At 39.8% G+C, this 21,975-nt stretch overlaps 1 protein-coding gene across 2 annotated transcripts in view; it reads right to left on the reverse strand.

The window, feature by feature from the left end:
- Positions 1-21,975, reverse strand: part of LOC142138642 (protein argonaute-1) — a 75,985-nt gene that overhangs the window by 36,955 nt on the left and 17,055 nt on the right. Inside the window, exon 1 of one of the 2 annotated variants that reach the window (XM_075195471.1) lies at positions 8,128-8,220. The exons of the other annotated variant lie outside the window; for it this stretch is intronic. Within the exon in view, the coding sequence (XP_075051572.1) occupies positions 8,128-8,164 (37 nt within the window). The 5' untranslated portion in view covers positions 8,165-8,220. Of the gene's footprint in view, positions 1-8,127; positions 8,221-21,975 lie in introns of those variants that run through there. 2 annotated transcript variants of the gene reach the window in all.

The raw sequence follows: 21,975 nt of genomic DNA on the forward strand, positions 1-21,975 counted from the left end.
GTTATGAACGACTGTCTACCATACACCTGCATCAATCATTTCTCCAGGCAACCCTCCAAATTTCACATCATTACACCTTAGCCTTCCATCCATATCCGACAGTTGTCTACATGCCGAAACGGGGGAGGCCAAGTTAGCAATGTCACATTTAAATAGGAGCAGTTGTGTCCTCTAGTGTGAATATGGGACCTTCTGCATCACCCACATGCTCCCTCATTTTCTGCAGGTTATGATGCATCAGCGACAGGTCTCATTTCACTTCACTTATTTTATCAGTCACTCTTTTTCAGATGTAGTGATTGCCAGTGAGACTTGTAAGACCTGTAAGACTTGTTGCTTTAGTGCCGCTAGATTGCTCAGGTATTTGAGCTGCTTCTGTTGGTTTTGAGGAAGACTGCTGTGCCACTATTGTTTGCAGATTAGGAACGGGCAAATCTCTCAAGGCACCCAGGTGCTGCTAATCATTACCTATGTTAAACGACAACTATCCAGTAGAGAGCTCCTAAAAGTGAGCAAAACAAAGCAGTCCTAAGCATCACTTGCAGCTCCAACTAGACTAGATGAGGTATTGCACAGGAAGTGGGTATATAGCTTTTAGCTTATATCCAGATGTAATTCTGCCCTCTAATCGCAACCTGCCACTGTGGTTTAGTAATCAGCACATTTCTAGATTCAACAGATCTCTTTAAGAGCAGCAGCAATGCCTAATATCCAACTCCCCGTTTGTTATTGGCACACTTAGACTCAGTTTATATAAACTGTTCTAAAAATCTAGTGGAGATCTTTCTTCAGACCCTTCCAGTGTCCAGAAAAATCAGCCTGGACTTCACTTCCAGATGTTCTTAATTAGGCCATGGGCCATGATGTATTTAAAATACATTGCACTAAGAGTTGACTACAGTCAACGCTCATGTCTTATGTAGGGCCTCACCTGCTGTGCCCACATCGCACAATGAGGTTGACAGCCAGAGAACAATTCACTGGGACCGCAAGCTGTAAAGAAGTGTGAAACTTCCCTAGCAAACCGTTTCAAACCAGGTTGTTATAAAGGTTATATCAGATGCCAAATGCGAAGTTTTTTTATGCAGGCTTGATCTCAGGTTTTATGGGGCAGGTAGGGAGCCCTTGTATAAGCTTGACTCTCCTCACTGCCCTTTGATGGTATGCCACCATCTTCTGGGAGGTGAGCGGATAAACCCATTCTCATAGATTGCCAACCAGCCAGCAGGACCACAGATCTCTTCCGGCAACCTTCCATACAGGCTCTACAGATCCAAAAGCAGATGCCTGTGAACTTCATGCTCCAGACTCCAGTGAGTAGCGTGATATGCTCAGCTACATAACGGCGTCTTGACCAGCAAATAGTGCAGAACTCACCACTTGAGTAAACAGTTAACAAGGAGAATCACATTCACATGGTTCAATCCCCCCGACGACAACAACAGTTGCCATCAGTAGTCCTCTGGCACCAACTTGTGACACTTTGCTCTTTGGATACTTTGAACAAAAATGCTCATTTCTTAATTTTTTGCTAAATTAAAATGCAATCTGTTTGTAAAGCATCATCGATGAAGTGGATCAGAAAAATCCCTAAGGGATTTTGTCAACCCTGAGTGACCGCGAGATAAATGTTTTTGGATGCACACATTTCGAGAACGGTCACTGACATACAGATTACACTAAATTGCAAGACACTTATCAACATCAATTAAGGGGACGGAGGGTAATTCTTGAATCTGATGAATCATTGGGCATATATCTACTTTCAGAAATGGATAAACTTAATGTGCAAAATCATTACAAGCTGAACTTGATGTAAAATAGCAATTTCAATTTTCTACTACTTGAGGTTGATATAAATGCTATTTATAACAACCTAATTGTATATTGTGCTGTAAAGAAACATGCATGGTGTATAGAACCAGCGTTACAACTCCATAATCTTATCCATACCCAGACTGCACTTTTTAGCCATGTTGTTATCTGGAAGTGTCAGTGATGGAACTATAACAACTCCTTGGAAAAGTACTTCAGGGGTTAAATTCCATCTCCGCAGGGAACACTCAGGAGTTGAGTGAATTAAGCTACCATTCTTATTTCTGTTTGCTCCCTATTGTCCACTAGTGAGCTCTACAGATAGCCAGAAGCCGGACCCAGAGGGAAGACACATGGGGAGGTAGGGGAGGGGGCTGGATAGTGTGAGAAGCCCACCAATCGAGACCTTTTGCAACTCCCATGGGCAGACAGGTCCCAAGGTGGGATTATGAGGTGATAAAAGAGGCTACCCTGGGAGCTGGAGACATATGTGACTGACTTTGGCCAAGAGGTGATTCTCTGCCAGAGAGGTGGTGTGGAACCTATCTCACTAGATTTATTTGAACGGATTTCCTCACTTGTTGGACCTGCTATCGTTAATGGGGCCAGGCTGTATTTAATCCTGTTTCGCAGAATAAATCATCCTTCTATTTTTCCTCTAATACCGTGTCAGAGTTATTTGGAAACAACGTATCTTCACATGTGTAATAGCATCACTCAGGGTGATCGAATCTATCATCCATATTCAGGTTAAAAAAAATAAAAAAAAATAGAGTTTTCCACAAGGGCATTTAAGGAAACACAATAAGTACTATTTGGGAAGACAACAAGAGCATTTAGGGTACTTTTGAAAATCATAATTCAAATATATCATGGGCTCTTAAATTATTGGGGAATAGAAAGAAAAGCAGTTAAGATCTTAATCCTGTTGTAAAACATGTTTTGGATGGGGAACATGCTTTTAATTAAGAGGTTTGGTTTTAAAACATATACAAAAACCATTTCATAGTGGAGACAGGGTCAATGCCAGGAGGCATATTGTGTTTTTACGCTGAAAACAATGCAATCTAAGGAAATACTAAATTATATCTGAAATGTTGTTATTTGGTTGAACATTAATCCTTTTTGTAATGAAATATGCATTTTATAGATTGCATATATTGTATTGTTACATTTGGAGTGTACAGATCTATCACCCAGCAATGCGTGTTATATTGAAGGTGGTGAGCATGGATATTAGATTTTGTGCGAACCATTATGCCATCTTACCATTTCACTGAAGACTGATTCCTATATACATTTTTTTAGTAAGGTGTTTAATGAGCTATTTTTACACCTCAAATTGACCAGTGTCTTTCTCTGTGAAGGTTGCAATATAGGGTAATCATGACTATATCAGCTCACACCCTAGATTTATATTTGCAGGTTGCTTGCATATCAAACAGATACACAAACCTCCAGGTTCAAAACTATGTGCCTTAATCCAAGATGCAGCTTGTTGATGTCTTCCATAATGTCAAAATAACTTCAACTACTGCATGCAATACAAATAGAACACTACAGGTGCTTCCAAACCTACATCAATAACTATACTGCTTTCAAGTTTTAGGTCTCTTGCTCTAGCCCCGATATACAAAATATCAGGGAGAAAAAAGGGAGAAAAAAAGGGAGAAAAAAAGGGAGAAAAAAAGGGAGAAAAAAAGGGAGAAAAAAAGGGAGAAAAAAAGGGAGAAAAAAAGGGAGAAAAAAAGGGAGAAAAAAAGGGAGAAAAAAAGGGAGAAAAAAAGGGAGAAAAAAAGGGAGAAAAAAAGGGAGAAAAAAAGGGAGAAAAAAAGGGAGAAAAAAAGGGAGAAAAAAAGGGAGAAAAAAAGGGAGAAAAAAAGGGAGAAAAAAAGGGAGAAAAAAAGGGAGAAAAAAAGGGAGAAAAAAAGGGAGAAAAAAAGGGAGAAAAAAAGGGAGAAAAAAAGGGAGAAAAAAAGGGAGAAAAAAAGGGAGAAAAAAAGGGAGAAAAAAAGGGAGAAAAAAAGGGAGAAAAAAAGGGAGAAAAAAAGGGAGAAAAAAAGGGAGAAAAAAAGGGAGAAAAAAAGGGAGAAAAAAAGGGAGAAAAAAAGGGAGAAAAAAAGGGAGAAAAAAAGGGAGAAAAAAAGGGAGAAAAAAAGGGAGAAAAAAAGGGAGAAAAAAAGGGAGAAAAAAAGGGAGAAAAAAAGGGAGAAAAAAAGGGAGAAAAAAAGGGAGAAAAAAAGGGAGAAAAAAAGGGAGAAAAAAAGGGAGAAAAAAAGGGAGAAAAAAAGGGAGAAAAAAAGGGAGAAAAAAAGGGAGAAAAAAAGGGAGAAAAAAAGGGAGAAAAAAAGGGAGAAAAAAAGGGAGAAAAAAAGGGAGAAAAAAAGGGAGAAAAAAAGGGAGAAAAAAAGGGAGAAAAAAAGGGAGAAAAAAAGGGAGAAAAAAGGGAGAAAAAAGGGAGAAAAAAGGGAGAAAAAAGGGAGAAAAAAGGGAGAAAAAAGGGAGAAAAAAGGGAGAAAAAAGGGAGAAAAAAGGGAGAAAAAAGGGAGAAAAAAGGGAGAAAAAAGGGAGAAAAAAGGGAGAAAAAAGGGAGAAAAAAGGGAGAAAAAAAGGGAGAAAAAAAGGGAGAAAAAAGGGAGAAAAAAGGGAGAAAAAAGGGGAGAAAAAAAGGGAGAAAAAAAGGGAGAAAAAAGGGAGAAAAAAAGGGAGAAAAAAAGGGAGAAAAAAGGGAGAAAAAAGGGAGAAAAAAGGGAGAAAAAAGGGAGAAAAAAGGGAGAAAAAAGGGAGAAAAAAGGGAGAAAAAAGGGAGAAAAAAGGGAGAAAAAAGGGAGAAAAAAGGGAGAAAAAAGGGAGAAAAAAGGGAGAAAAAAGGGAGAAAAAAGGGAGAAAAAAGGGAGAAAAAAGGGAGAAAAAAGGGAGAAAAAAGGGAGAAAAAAGGGAGAAAAAAGGGAGAAAAAAGGGAGAAAAAAGGGAGAAAAAAAGGGAGAAAAAAAGGGAGAAAAAAGGGAGAAAAAAGGGAGAAAAAAGGGAGAAAAAAGGGAGAAAAAAGGGAGAAAAAAGGGAGAAAAAAGGGAGAAAAAAGGGAGAAAAAAGGGAGAAAAAAGGGAGAAAAAAGGGAGAAAAAAGGGAGAAAAAAGGGAGAAAAAAGGGAGAAAAAAGGGAGAAAAAGGGAGAAAAAGGGAAACTGAATGATTTGGGTGTCAGCAAAGCCATGGTAGTAATGAACAAAGACCAAAGTTACATAGGAGTGATAGTCAATGAGAAGCATATTGGGGGACATAGAACACAGGGCATCAGATATAAAATGACGTTTTGTCCCAGATAGTTCGGGTGATGGTGGTATCTTGACCACCACATTCCTGGCTTACATGCACACTGGGAAGGGGGGCGGGGGCTTTGTATTCGTGTGGAAATGTGACAATTATATAGTTTGTAATTTAAGTTTCTTAAAATTAAATATTAATATTTGTTATATTGTATTTTTATATATTGTTTGAATTTCTATGTTAGTTAACTCATTGCTCCCTGTGATTAGAGCTTCCCACTGACAGCAAGCACTAATATATAAAAATCTCTATGTTGAACTTATGATCTGCTGTTTGTAAGAAAAAAAACAAAACAAAAATGATGGTCTCCTTGCAAAGCCAGGGAAAAAATGAACTGTACATGCTCATAAAAGGACTTGCCCATTGGTCCAGCAAATCCTAGCCCTGATTGGTTGGCTCAGTGCCATCTATCCTACCATTGGTCACCCTGCTCAGTTTTTCAAGTGCTTACTTGAATTTATGACAAAAGAGCAGGCTGACTAGCTCTATATAGGAGACCATATTGCTGTATTCAAAGCGGTTTTAACGCATGGGCACGCTTGGCAGTTGCCCGGGGGCCCCACAAGCATAAAGGCCCCATAGGCTTGCAAACTTTTCAGTATATTATTCAGGGAGATTTATTCAGTATCTTGATCTAGACGAATACAATGTACATGTACAAATTGTACATGAGCAAGGCAAAAATCAACACACACAATTTTATTAAGCAATTTTCTGCAAAGAAATTTCACAAATGTTTGCGTTTAATACTTGAATAATTCATAGTAATTTCACACAGTGCCGTCTCCACCTATATGATTTACCAATTGAATACCATTTTTATATTGAATTTCTTGTTTTTCAACTTCAAGGCTTATGTCATATTGTCCAGACATTTTTATGGATTAATCTCTGCTGTACAGCATGCATTTTAATGTTTAAAAACACTGATTTTGTTGGAGGTACCAATAAATATAAGCTTAATTTTATCAATAGTTCACATTTATATTTCAGTGAGTGATTGTGTAGGTAGAGCCCCAGTGTACTGCTTTCCCAGGGACCTATAACGCCATTACGATGGCATTGGCTTTATTTTGTGTGTGTGATCTTGGAGTCCTGAGTGTTTGTGAGCTGGATGCCATGACTTCCAATGAATTGCCTGCAGATTCATAGGACTACTGAAGCACTATGTTGTTGGCAAGTCTTCTTTCATCTGGGTCCTTGCAGGTCTTGTGGATTTTTGTGTCTGCCAAAGATATGATTTTATTACCCCTTTCTTATAAGCGCTAAAATTGTATTTACCTTTATCCCTAAAAAGGTTTATTCACTTTTAGTATCCCATTTAATACACACACACACACATATTGTGACTGAAGCTCTGGGCAAGTGGTAAATAGCAGGTACATAAGTATCAGGTTCCTGTCGTTTGTACTTTAAAACAGACTGAGCAAGAGATGCACCTAGGATGTGCGTGTGAAAAGGCAGCTGGGATATGCAACCAGTGTCTCAGACCTGGGGAGGAGGCGAGTTGACTCCTGAGACACTTTGCTGCAGTGAGCAATAATATGTTGTAGTTCTGAGAGAGAGAGGGTCTCTCTCTCAGCACTACTAAATGTATTAACTAGTAGCCAGATGGCTAGGATTTAGTTTATATTTTGTTTTGTTTACAAGCTGGTGAATAAACTGGCTGTGATCCTGAAACTTCTGGACTCATGTTTTGGCTCTGTGCCAGATATGTTCCCACATTCACTATACTGAGGTCTTTGTTGCTTACCCATAGCTGGTTTACCAGAGCAAACCCCTTGTATTCACATACATTAATATGGCGTTGGTCCCCCTTTTGCAGCAACAACAGCTTCCACTCTTCTTGGAAGACTTCCACAAGATGTTGGGAGTGTTTGTGTGAGAACTTGTGCCCATTCATTATGTAGTGCAATTAGGAGGTAAGGCACTGATGTTGGACGAGAAGGCATGGCTCGCAATCTTCGTTCATGCATTGTGCCCCAGTGCACAATGCAAGGATTACAAAGACATGGTTTGATGAGTTCAGTGTGGAAGAACTTGACTGGCCCGCACAGAGCCCTGACCTCGAAAACCTTTGGGATGAACTGGAACGAAGATTGTCCAACATCAGTGCCTGATCTCATAAATGCTCTACAGAATGAATTAGCACAAATTCCCACAAAAACACTCCAAGCCTTCCAAGAAGAGTGGAAGCTGTTATTGATGCAAAAGGGGGTCCAACTCCATATTAAAATATATGCTTTTGAATACAATATCATTACAGTCCCTGTTGGTGTAATGGTCAAGTGTCCAAATATAGTGTACTGTAATTAGGATATTTGAATGAACAAAAAAAACAACAATAATTCTGCGCTGAGCGAATATTGTACAAGATCACGAAAGCAGCCGAATCAGATAAAGGGCCAATTGGCAAACCCTTATATATTATACAGAAAAAACAAAACAGCACCTGACAGCGCTAGTGTGTCTTCTATGTCTGATTTAATAAATTGTATAATTAGAATAAAATATACATGCAAGTCACAGCATTAGAGACCGGTCTCATCATACAATGTGCACAAATAACATAATAAAAACTAGTAAATAAAAAGCATCTCTCAATAGGTGAAAAATGAAGTAACCACAAAATGAGAACAACTGTAGTGAAGATCGTAGAGGAGATAAATCACTGTATGAATATCAATAAGGGAATGTTTCTTGGATATTGCAATAAGACAACTGGATAACTTCCCCGTGAAAAAGGGGGGGGGGGGTAGGGGGAGGGGAAGATATTGGTCGAGATTGACTAATGTTCTTAAATAGAAATACAATACTAAATGATTGCGTATTATTCATGATGGAAATTATATTCAACTGAGAGCGGAAGTCTCGGAGCAATAAATACCGGTTTCACATGTTCGGGGTATTTCGTGATATATCACTCCCAGGGTGTTTTACCGTCCATGTGATACTCCAATAGTTGAAAAATAAATGCTAATCTTACCGTACCAATTGAGTATGACCAAACAGATTAATAGCATGGAAAATGTTCCTTATTATGGCAGATCCAAATGTGCTTCGTACACGTAGTGTAAACGTTTTCCTCAGCATGATGTCAGTGGAATCCGCCCACAAGAACAGGTTGTAGCAAGTGATATGCCGATTACATCGATAATAATGATTCAGTCCAAAAAAGGCTACTGCAGATAGCCAAAAACGGAGCTCCATAAGGGATTGGACTTTTTATCTAGTAGCAGCAGATGAATATCTTTCTAAATGTCCTCACCCACTGATGCGTTTTGTTCAGCTCTGCTAAACTTTCTCAAAGACATGGTGAGTAGGGGTAACAGTGTTGTAATATATAGGAACCATATAATTGATCGCCAATTGATTCAAGCTGCTCCTAATCAAAGGTTGATTATATCCATGTATGTGGAAAGTAATCATAATATAGGGTTGAGCTAGTATATAGTCAGATTAGACAGTAAATGCATGATAGCAGAATCTCACAATTATTTTGTTACACAATAATTATATTACACAATTATTTTATTAGATCTCAGACCAATATCCAAGTTTTATACTTATAGTATGGTTAATTGCTATCATAACTCACATTCCACAACATTCTACCCATTGCAGTAATAATAAAAACCAGAGCCAGAAAATAACCTATACCTCTAAAAACTCAAGAGATTCATTAAGACCTTCTGGAGATAATGTATGGAGCTAAAAAATAAAGGTTTCAGCATTGCATAACTGACAAAATCTATCTCCTCCTCTCATTGTGTTCTTCATATATTCACTCCCATATAATTTTAAACCAGAAATATTCTTATTGTGGACCTGTGAATAGTGTCTAGATACTAGGAGTCTGTACTCCCAGAGAAATATTTATTTTATGTTCTCTAAAACGGGTCTTAATGCTCATAATGGTCCTCCCTACATATTGCAGTCCTCATGGACATTGCAACATGTAGACTACAAATGTGGATTTGCAATTAATGAAATGGTTAATAGTCTAACATTTCCGAGCGACTGTTGGAAGTAATTTCTTGTGTTCTGTTAACCATAAAAGTACACGTAATGCAAACATTCCTGTTACAGCTGAAGCAACCTAAAGGTTTAGATGGCAACCAACTATTGGGATCTGAATTCTGAGTTTTTTGTGGATTGTAAAAACTTGGCGCCAACATGTTTTTTGAGGTTCTTATTCTTCCAAAATATAATTTTTGCTTTATCTCCTAGATGAGACCCCAATATACTACTATCTTGTTAATATAGCATAATTCCTGTCAATAATTTTTCTAATTTGAGACGATTTTGTGTTGAATTTTGATATAAATGCAGGAACATCAGTTTGCTCTGAAAACATAAGATCAGGATCTCTCTTAACCAAATGACATTGTAATAATTTAGTTCTACCTAGTTGTAAAGCCTCGCCTCTTGCATCTTCTAAAAGAGAGCTCGGGTAGCCCCTTTGGGCAAATTCTTGACACAATCTCAGATTGCACTTGAAAATCCTCAAGTCTGCTACAGTTTCACTTTACTCGATTAAGTTGGCTTCTTGGCATATTTTTTAGCCAAGGTCTATAATGGCCACTATGATTATGTAAAAAAATATTTGCATTGACTGGTTTGATGAAGTTTGTTGATATAATTTTATCATCAAGGGACAGAGTAACATCTAAAAAGTTTACATGATCAGACGAAAATGTATGTGTGAAACACAAATTATATGAATTTTAATTTAAAAAGGAAACAAACTCGAGTGCCAGTTGTAACCCACCATTCCAAATAAAAAGATTGTCTATATAAAGGCCATAGTACACTAGATTTCCCCTAAAAGGGCCATTCCAAATAAGTTCTTCTAATTTGCTCATGTAGATGTTTGCGAAACTAGGGGCAAATCAAGTGCCCATGGCTGTACCTAGTATCTGTAAATAATAAATACGATCAAATAGAAAATAATTGAGAATGTATAAATGATATAGAATCTAAAATAAATTCTAAATGTTTTGATGAGAGAGTAATATCCTCCAATAATTTGTCACGTATGGCTTGTACATGTGTTATGTGTGTGTACAAGGCTTGAACATCTAGCGTAAGGAAGGCATATTCTGACTTCCACTCAACAGAATCCAAATATGATAACAAAAGATAGTGTCTTTAATATGCGATCTTAACTTTACAACATGATGTTGTAAAAAGTGATCCACATAGAGGGAGAGATTAGAGGTTAGTGAACCAATTCCTGAAATAATTGGTCTCCCTGGGGGATTGGTGATAAATTTGTAAAAATTTGAATTAACAAATATGAAGTCATTATAATTAGGAATGGTTTTAATCAATCGCATAAATCAGTACATTATACCCTTCATTTTGTATTAAAATAGTACTAATTTAATTGGCTTTATTTTTTATTTACTTAATTTTACATAATAAAGTATGTATTGGGAAGAAAAACTGTACACCACGTCTACAGAATAGGTTTGGAAAGATAATGGTGGATACTTGACGGTTTTTGTCAAGGGGTATGTAAAATCTGGGTGACATAAAACCCGGTCAAACAAATGCATCACCCGAGATGCAAATCACAGATTCTTAGCGGTAACATGTTAGCGTCAAAGCTGGGGTACCTTGTTCTATGTTGCAGTGGTACAAGGCAATGGTTATGAAGGCTGTGTAGAAAGATGCCTCCTTAGAACAACAGACTGTCATGAGTTTGTAGGCAAGTTGACAAAAAGAGTGGAAAAGCTGCAAATTGTATCACACTCCAATTGTTACTTTGAGATTATACAATATTTTATGTTTAATAGATAAGTTCAAGTAGCTTGTCTGCTGTAGATTATGTGTACTGTGGAATCCAATGAGGCACACTAAACCTGTGAGTCCTGTAGAAACCTCTTTTCTCTCTTAAGTGTGTCAAATGTATCACAGTAATTAAAGGTTCTATTGTGCAACAACTATGAAATATAGTAAAGCTGTTTGAAACAGTTTGCCATAAAGGACACTAAACATTAAAAACACACACACATATATATATACATATATATAACAGAGGCAATTTTATTTTAAAACACTTTCTTTTCTTTATTACACAATTGTCTATTTTACATTGTGGTTTTATGAAATTACAGGAAAATTTTAAACAGTATAAATAACGGTTACGTTTTAATATGAACCAGTAATTTACAGTAAATGAAAAAAATGTTGCTTTTCTTTTCCTTTTTCTCGTACCAGGTGAAAATGATAAAGATTGTAGGAAAAAATGCAACATTTTTGACGACTATAGTCATGGCCAAAAGTTTTGAGAATTACAAATATTTTTTACAAAGTCTGCTGCTTCTGTTTTTATGATGTCAATTTGCATATACTCCAGAATGTCATGAAGGGTGATCAGATGAATTGCAATTAAATTCAAAGTCCTACTTTGCCATGACAATGAACTTTATTCCCAAAACAACATTTCCACTGCATTTCAGCCCTGCCACAAAAGGACCCGCCGACATCAGGTCAGTGTTCTTACGTTAACAAAGGTGAGAGTGTTGACGAGGACAAAGCTGGAAATCACTCTGTCATGCCGACTGAGTTAGAATAACAGAATGGATGCTTTAAAAGGTGGGCGAGTGCTTGAAATCATTGTTCTTCCTCTGTTAACCATGGTCATCTCCAAGGAAACATATGCAGTCATCATTGCTTTGCACAAAAAGGGTTTCACAGGCAAGGATATTGTTGCTAGTAAGATTGCACCTAAATCAACCATTTATCGGATCATTAAGAACTTCAAGGGGAGAGGTTCAATAGTTCTGAAGAAAGCTTCAGGGCGCCCGAGAACGTCCAGAAAGCGCCAGGACAGTCTCCTAAAGTTGATTCAGCTGCGGGATCGGGGCACCACCACTGCAGAGCTTGCTCAAGAATGGCAGCAGGCAGGTGTGAGTGCCTTTGCACGCACAGTAAGACGAAGACTTTTGGAGGATGGCATGGTGTCAAGGCCAGCAAAGAAGCCACTTATCTGCAGAAGCACAGGGATTGGACTGCTGAGGACTGGGGTAAAGTCATTTTCTCTGATGAATCCCCTTTCAGATTACTTGGGGCATCTGGAAAACTATTGTCCAGAGAAGGAAAGGTGAGCAATACCATTAGTCCTCCTGTGTCATGACAACAGTAAAGCATCCGGAGACCATTCATGTGTGGGGTTGCTTCTTAGCAAAAGCAACCCCACACATGAATTTTGCCTAAAAAAACAGCCATGAATAAAGAATGACCAAACTATCCTCCAAGAGCAACTTCTCCCAACCATCCAAGAACAGTTTGGTGACAAACAATGCTATTTCCAGCATGATGGAGCGTGATAATCAAGTGGCTTGTGGATCAAAACATCGAAATTTTGGGTCCATGGCCAGGAAACTCCCCAGACGTTAATCCCATTGTGAACTTGTGTTCAATCCTCAAGAGGCGGGTGGACAAACAAATCCCCTCAAATTCTGACAAACTCCAAGCATTGATTAGGCAAGAATAGGTGGCCATCAGTCAGTAGGTGTCCCAGAAGTTGATTGCAGGACAACTTTCAGAGATCTTCAAAAAGAAGGTTAAACACTACAAATATTGACTCTTTGCATAGAATTAATGTAATCGTCAATAAAAGCCTTTGACACTTATGAAATGCTTGTAATTTTACTTCAGTATACCATAGCAACATCTGACAATAGGTCTAAAAACACTGAAGCAGCAAACTTTGTGAAAACCAATATTTGTGTCATTTTCAAAACTTTTGGCCATTACTGTAGAGAGAATAGATAGTAAATAATGAACTGCACCATATAATCAATATTGAAAATTAGGGACATCTCTAGAGATAAGAGTCTTTAAAACCTGGGACAGATCCTGGAAACTAGGGAAAGAACTATGCTTTTATTGGAGCAAAAGAAGAGATTTTTTATTATGTAAAACAAAATCTTAGATTCCTCCATCTTAAGTATCCCAATAGGTCATATTTTGAGGATTTCTCAGTTTAAGCACATAGCAAGTGCGATCTGTGTGGATTTTGCATGTTTTCCTCACGATTACGTAGGTTTCTTCTAGGTGCTCCAGTTTCTTCCGATGATCTAAAAACACACTGGTAGGTTTTACTAGCTTATGGCACAAATGGTCTTGTGTTTGTGTACTTGTGGTAAAGAAATTAGATTGTAAGCTTAATATCTACCATCTACTTGTAACTCTCTCTCTCACCCTCCCTTAAGTCTCCCAGGTTCCCTAAGGCCTTAATTCAGCTCTGGTTACATGCACATACATGAATTATTTTCCTGAAAAGTTTCTTTACCAGACCTGAATCTTGTTCTGAAAAAAAAAAAAAAAAGTTTCTCACTAAAAATAGAAACAGATATATTTTACTACTAAAACGTTTGGGTAAGGCATACTGCGCATTAAGCTTTATATTCCTCTAGATTTGAATGAGGTTTTCCACCATTGCACTTAAATCTCCTCTTCCTTTGATTTGCTAATGTAGCAGTGCCCTACATATACTGTGTTCAAGAGCTCCTTTGACTATTGCAGTAGAGTTGATGGGGAGCAGATATTCAGAGCATGGACTGAAATCACAGATGGCTCTGGATGGCCTCAGCACTTGCCCAAACTGGAGATATCATTAAGTTGGTATCCTTTTAATAGTAGCAAGCAAGTACCGAGGATAGCTACATTGGGGGGGGGGAAAAAAAAAAAAAAAAAAACACAGGTCCCAAGGGAAATAACCAGACCACTTTACAAGTCTGGTTGTGGGCAGCACGGATGGTTTAGTGGTTAGCACTTCTGCCTCACAGCACTGGGGTCATGAGTTCAGTTCTCGACCATGGCCTTATCTGTGTGGAGTTTGTATGCGCTCCCTGTGTTTGCGTGAGTTTCCTCCGGGTGCTCCGGTTTCCTCCCACACTCCAAAACCTACTGGTAGGTTAATTGGCTGCTATTAAATTGGTCTCTGTCTGTGTGTCTGTATGTTAGGGACTTTAGACTGTAAGCTCCAATGGGGCAGGGACTGATGTGAATGAGTTCTCTGTACAGCGCTGCGGTTTGTTGTTAGAACAGTACGCTTTTGTAATTTAAGCGAACTGCTTGGTACTTGGTAGTATGTGACTGTTTGTGCTCAAAACATTGTCAAATATTACATTACTAATACATTAGTACTTGGACAACTTCGCAAATAATAATGACAGTTTGTCGACTGTTTATCAAATGTATTAAGCCCTTTTGTGCTGACAATGGTTATTTATTTATTTTTCCTTTTCTTGCGGCCCACATAATCTTAGACTTTGATTATTTGACCCAATTAGGGTTTTCAGTTTGACATGCCTGCTATATACACTACATCCAGAAACATCTTTATAATTGCTATGTAAAATATACATCCCTCCTTAACATAATTATTGATCACAAACTTTGCCCCTTTATCCTGTACCTTTTCAACAAATCTAGCAATTGGGCAAAAAACAAAAAAAAATATGCATGCTGCCCTCTGCCTATTTCTTCTCTACCGTAATGTAGGTGTCGACAACCCCTGGCATGCACGCCAGAAATGACACGCAGCGCAGTTTTACCTGGCATGACGGAGCTGCTTGCAAAAAAACTGAAGACCTATGAAACGTATGTGCAGCAGATCCTTCCAGGTTCCGTTGCAGACCTGAAGACGCCTGTGCCGACAAGAGGCGAGTCGCACACACAGCTGCCAACATGTATTTGAAAATTAAAATGGGCGGCATAATGGGAACTGGGACACCAATTGTGTGGCATAATATGAAGTGGCCAATATATTAATACATTTCAAACCACACAACTATGAATTTTGTAGGTACTAATTACATAAGTTAATATAATTACAATTGGACCTATTACTAATATTATCACGCCATTAGCATGTTCAAATAAATAATTAAATGAGATATGTATGTACCACTGACACCTGGGCTTGACTAGATTTCATCCAGTACACGCATAGAAAAAGGTTGCTGACCCCTGCTGTAATAAGTTATCAGCAAACAACATAGATGTAGTAAAATACTGGGGCACCTTTATGAAAACAGTTCCCCTCTCTATAAAGTATTTATTATGCGCTGCATACTTTTCTTTCATCTGGCATGAGCAGTTCAATACTATAAAAGTCCATACTGTATCTGGAGAAATTCAGAATCTTTCATTTCCATTATGCCACAACCCTCAAAGTGTAGTAAAACCATCTAATGCAACAGCCTAAAAACGCTATAAGAATGAAACACCATTATTTGAAATCTGATTTTAGCATGAAGCATTTCACAGGTATTAGAGAGATAAAAAGCTTGACATGCTGAGAGAAATAAGAAAAAAAAAAAAAAAAAAAAAGTATACCACCTTTAGTAGGTACCCACCATCTACATTTGGGCCCTGCACCTTCATAAACACCCCTCCATTCCGCCCCACCAAGGCCACTGCATCATCATGGAACCCATTCCATTGATGATTCTGCGCCCCCCCAAGAGCATGTTTTTCTTGAAACTCTTCGTGCCCTCCTCTTGAACGGATGTCTGAAACCTGTCCTGTTAGCCCACAAAGTATCTCCCCATCTCTAATACCCAATGTGATTGGATGGACTGCCTATGCCACTCTTTAGGCTTACTTTGCCACCGTTCCCTTTCGTTATCCCAAATGCACCCTCTTGCCGCAGTAGGAGGGACTTACAAGTTCTGCCACCACTGGACTCAGTACCGGCATCCAGAACCGGGTTTGTTCGAGGTGACTGACGCTGCTAGCATACCCTGTTACTGGTGTACCTGGGCTGGTACCCCTGACCTCGTCCTATAGATCAGGGTTGTTGTAGATGGATCCCCCCTGGCCTATTACACTGGCTAGAGCTGCTAGGTAGCGGGCAGAGCGGTGGTGCTGGGTCCAAACCTCAGAAAAGTCGGGATGGATTAGAGTGGGGTCTAATCTGTAGGTCACAGGATAGAGAAGTTTCCAAGCAGGTCTATAAAGCAAGTGATGTTTATTTCAAGTCACACTGATTGAAGGAAGGTATCAGTGCTCAGGTCAAATGATACAAGAAGAACAGCTTTTAATACAAAACAGAGCCTTTTTTATGCACATTTGAGACTTGTCTTAGCAGGAGGTAATGCATCCTCCTGTCCCTTTAACCAATCTGGGCTGATTCATGCAACCTGCACGTGAATCAGCCCAGACCTTTAACATTGCCCCCATCCACGAGCTGCCAGGGAGAGGGGGGCTCTGCCCGCTCTCCTATCCTGGTGCGAAAGATTTATCTTTTAAATCTCCCTCCCAAAGTTACTTCCAGGGACCCTGCTCTGGGTTCTGACTCTGCTCCCTGGCCAAAAATAGTACCAGGGGAGAGCAACCAGACCCCGGCGCAGATATTACTGTTATAATATCTCCTGTCGCTAATTGTTACTGACTGCCTTTCTGCCATTTCATCTCAGATGTCCTCTCGCCAAATCAAACTCAATCTTTCTAAAACAGAGTTAATAATATTCCCACCCACCAACAGAAACATACCTGACATTTGCATTTTTGTTAACATGACCTTAAACCCCACCCCTCAAGCTTGCTGCCTAGGTGTGATCCGTGATTCAGAACTATCCTTTGTTCCCCACATCAACTACATCTAAACCAGGTTCCATACATCTAAACAAAAATTTGCAAAGTACGCACATATCGCACACAAGACACTGCAAAAACCTTAATTCATGCACTCATCATCTCCAGCATTGACTATTGTAATTTCCTCCTTACTGGTCTTCCCTTAAATAGACTCGCATCCCTACAATCTATTTTACATACAGCGGCCAGATTAATTTGCACAAGATCAGCCAGCGTCTCATCCACTCTCATTACATCCTCCCATTCACGGTTACAGGACCTCATTCGAGCTGCACCCAGTCTATAGTGTGATTATAAAGATAAGATCAATCATGCAAAATGCTCTATCTACAGGATGGCATAGTGGTTATTGTATATTGTTGTTTATTTATAAAGCGTCACAAAGAGTCCGCAGTGACGTACTTAGATGATGCAATAAAAAAAAATAAAAAATATACAAATCAAAAATAGGACATTAAAAGGCAAGAACAGTGCACAATAAAACAGAATACATAGCAAACAAATAGCCAAACCAGCAGGAAATTAATGTTCGGCGGAGAATAGTCCCTTACAATAACTAGAGATGGGGGGGAGGAAATTAGCACAATCTGAGCTTGCACCCAGGAGTGTGGGCACAGCAAACATGGTCAGAGCCACTGGCTGAGGATAGAAGGGAAGTCACAGGTGAGCAGGTGGCCTAGGTAGTGAGAGGAAGAGGAGGAGAACACAAGAGAAGTCAGCCCTACTTGGGAGAGCTTACACTCTAAAGTAATCTAGTGGTTAGTATTCCTGCCTCATAGCGCTGGCAGTTTAGACTGTGAATGATTACTTTCTGTAAAGTGTTGCGTAATAGAGTAGCGCTATTTAAATTTAAATATATACATATCTTTACTAGAGTATATAAAGGCAGTGGAGAGTTTAACTGCACTTCTTCAGTAGTTCACTATCTTCACACACACAATAAAAATAAGCCTCACAGTTGTCATTGCAGTTTTGGTATACGAAAATGGTACCAAAATGTATTTAAGTCAATTATGCAGATCTACAATGTCAAGCGTGAAATCTAGTCAAGTTTTATTCATAATATTACAATAAAACATAGCATCTATTGATTCATAATTTTACAGTGAAGAATACAACTAGCATATAAAATAAGCTGTTCAGGCATAGTATCTTATCAGAATATCAAAGCAAACATATGACATTTTAATAAATAGGACTTGTTAACCTTAAGCAGTCCCCCAATAAATGAGACGTTCAATAATTAGCCTTGAGCACCCAGGCATTAAAAAATAGTCCCCACAACTAAATGATCAGCCCTTACCATAACCCCAGCAATAAATTAATTCCCCCACTCTCACCTCTATTTTAGATTATTAGATATTTTTAATCCTTCTGCCAAATAAATTAACAATACATCAATTAAAATTGGTCAGGCAGTCTATCACCCTACCCTCCCCTATCACTAATTTGTTATACTGTAATAAGTATTTCTGTTGTGAGAATGACATTGCTGGATACTTGTATTTTGATTGCTTCACTCAAGTTACTTTTTGTTCTCTATATATGTCACTCATGTTTTTTTTTTTTTTTATGCAATAAAATTTTGAGTTAAAAACTGGTTAGGTAAAGGATTCAAATTTGCACCAGCTTCTGACCTATAACTTTCTTCTCTTCATTAAACTTACTGCATAATAATATATATATGTATATATCTCCTTAAGATGTTATTTGTCTAAAAAAAGATGCGACAGCCTATGCCACCCTGTCTGTTGTTGCTGGGAACCGACTGGGCTTACTTTGCCAACGTCCCCTTTCACTATTCCGAATATGCCCCTCCTGCCGCAGTAGGAGGAGCCTACTGCCACCACAAGACTCCTTTATGGCATCCAGCACCACATTCCTTCTGGGTAACTGTCACTGTTAATGTACTCCCTTGCTGGTACCCGTGACCGCTTACTATGGATCAGGGTGCTGTAAATGAATCCCCTGGCCTAACACACTGGCCAGAGCTGCTGGATAGCGGGCAGAGTGGTGGTACTAGGAGCTGGGTCCAAACCTCAGAACAGCCGGAGGACGGATTAGATTTAGGGTCTAATCTGTAGGTCACAGGATTACAGTAATATTGAATAAATCAAGCAGGGTCTTGAAACGAAGAGTGATGTTTATTTCGCTCAAGTGTCCTGACAAGGACAGTTCCACTGATTAAAGGTATCAGTGGTCAGGTCAGATGCAACATCAGAATGATACATTTCAGTGTACAAGGGCTCTCTTTTTATACAGTTTCAATATACAGCCTCACAGGCTATTTTTAGAATCAGGATGCAATTTGTTTACCCAAACATGGATTTACATGTAATGCAATGCTAACAATATTTACGTTTATCTGTGATATCCCAAAACCTTGCTGTGATTTCTGGCTTCTTATTCCTTCCAACAGTTGCAGATTACACATTTACTCCAAAGAAAAAGATTCCAAGAAAAGTTGCAAACCCCAAACAAGGCATTTCCTTACACCAAGATATACAAAAGGCTTTCTAAACAAAGGCTTATTGTATCAGATATATACATCAGAAATAATGCATTTCCTCTAGCAAGGTTAAAACAGAAAACAAACAAATTTTCTCCCCTGGTCTCAGAAAACGGGATTTATACTTACGATAAATCTTTTTCTCTGAGTCCATCTGGGGGACACTCCTTAACCATGGGGTTGAGTCGGGGGGAGGAGTCTGGCACCCAAAGAGTTAACTTTTTCCAGCTGACAGCATATCACCCCCGCCAATTCCCCACATACCTCAGTTTGATTACCAAAGCCCTTAGGATGATAGGCCAATCAACCAAGACACACCACTCAACAGAGGGGGAAGTGGAGACAAAAGAAAACAACGAAAAGACGGGAAGGATCGTAGTGTCCCCCAGATGGACTCAGAGAAAAAGATTTATCGTAAGTATAAATCCCGTTTTCTCTTACATCCATCTGGGGGACAATCCTTAACCATGGGGACTTACTAAAGCAATCCCTCTGAAGGGTGGGACCGCTCTGATCACCTTGCACGTAGAACACTACGGCCAAAGGAGGCGTCCCCAGACGCAAATATATTAAATTGGTAGAATTCTGTAAAGGTATGGACCGAGGACCAGGTGGCTGCCCTGCACAGCTGGTCCGCCGTGGCTCCATTACGAGCCGCCCAAGATGCCCCAACCGACCGGGTAGAATGGGCAGCAATACGCTTCGGCACAGGGAGATTAATACGGACATAAGCCTCCCTGATAGTCAGGGCAAGCCATCTGGCAATAGTTTACTTAGATGCTGGCCGAAAAATCAAATAATACAAATAGAGAATCTGTCTTACGTATCTTTGCAGATCTCTTAACATATATACGTAATGCCCTCACTACGTCCAAATATTTATTTGTCTTTGTTCCAGGAGTCTGAGGCTCCTCTCTGAACACTGGAACAACTATATCCTGATTAATATGAAAACCTGAAACCACCTTAGGGAGAAAGGACGGAACAGTCCTTAAAACTGCTATATCCTCATGAAAAACCAGATAAGGTTCTTTGCAGGATAAAGCTCCCAGCTCAGAGAACCTTCTGGCAGAGGCGATAGCAAGCAGGAAGACTGTCTTCCATGTCAAGAACCGCCACTCTGCTGAGAGTAGAGGTTCAAAGGGAGGCTCCTGCAACATGCTAAGGACCAGGTTAAGATCCCAAGGCTTCGCAGGATGTACGTAGGGCGGCTGGATGTGAAGCACTCCCTGTAGAAAAGTCTTAACATCCGGAAGCTCCGCCAGCCGTCTGACAAAGAAGATACCTGAACTTTTAAGGTTCCAAGTTTAAGCCCCGCCTCTAAACCACACTAAGAAGGCGAGAAATCTAGCCAGACCAAAGGTTTTAGACTTCTTCTTACACTAATTTTATATATATATATATATATATATATATATATATATATATATATATATATATATATATATATATATATACACACACACACACACACACACACACATACATACATACATACATACATACACACACCCCAGATACGGTGGTAAATTCTGGCTGAAACTGGCTTCCTGGCATTCAGGAGAGTGCCTATTACCCACCCCCCCCCCCCCCCCGAGAAACCTCTTGCTCTCCACAGAATGGATTCTAAGGCTCTGCCATTAAATTCAGCTGGTTCAGCCTCTGACGCAAGAACTGTCCCAGGGTCAGCAGATCTCTTCACAGCCCTACTGGCAGTACCAGAAAGACTGGATGATCCTCTGGACTGACTCTCCACAGGACCCTGTGGGGCAGGTTTTACCTGCAGCCCCAAGGCCTTGCTAGGACGTCCACTACTAGGGGTTCCCTTGTTCTTGCGCAGAACTCTGGGACCTTCCTGCCTTTTGTTCGGTTTTTTTGTCCAGCAACCATCAGCTGAGGACCTACCTCCTCCACTGGTACCTCGAACACTGGAATGCTCCTCTGGGGTGGAACCCTGCACAGGGTAAGGTCACGAAAGATGTCACCATCATTCCCAGCAGCTTCACAGACCTGGCCTACTGACAGCCTCTTGTCTGACAGGATCCGGCCTGTCCACTCCATCTAGGACCTTATCTTGTCCTGTGGAGACAACATTCTGCTGCGTCCCTCACTAGTCTCAAGAAACTCATTCTTAGACAAGGGATTCTCTGTGACCCTTTCAGACTCCAGAAGTTCGGTCATAGACTGAACGACCCGTCTGGCCTTAGCACCCCGAATGGGTGTGACTAAAACCTTTTCCCTTACTGGAAATTCTAAGCCTGTATAGCTTCGTTTAAACGAAGCAAAACAACAGCCCTGAGCTCTTTCTGATTTGACAGAAGCCAGCGAGGTAACCAAAGAGGTGAGCTGGCCCCATGAATTCTATCACGATATCCTGGACCTTCTCATGTACCGAGGACCTTGTCTACTGCTGGGCAAACCCAAGCAGCCATCCTCCCACCCCACCCTCTGTAACCAGAGGCGGGTGGTAGTCATGCTGCTGGTCTATCCGGCAGCTTGGCGGAAGAAGCACTCCGCGCCGCAGGGGCAAAGGATGACCTTCCCCTATGGGACTGTCTTCTTGATTCCACGGCCCCTGGATCGCTAATCTGGCCTCTGCCAGACCGGCCCCCGTAAGGAGGCTGTCTGAAAGAACTAAACCTAGGCCTAGCCCTAGGTCTTGGAGTATTTACAGGCAAGGACGTCTTCTTGCCCCCTGAAGCCTGT

Source organism: Mixophyes fleayi, chromosome 2 (assembly GCF_038048845.1).
Source record: "Mixophyes fleayi isolate aMixFle1 chromosome 2, aMixFle1.hap1, whole genome shotgun sequence".
NCBI classification, from domain to species: Eukaryota; Metazoa; Chordata; class Amphibia; order Anura; family Limnodynastidae; genus Mixophyes; species Mixophyes fleayi.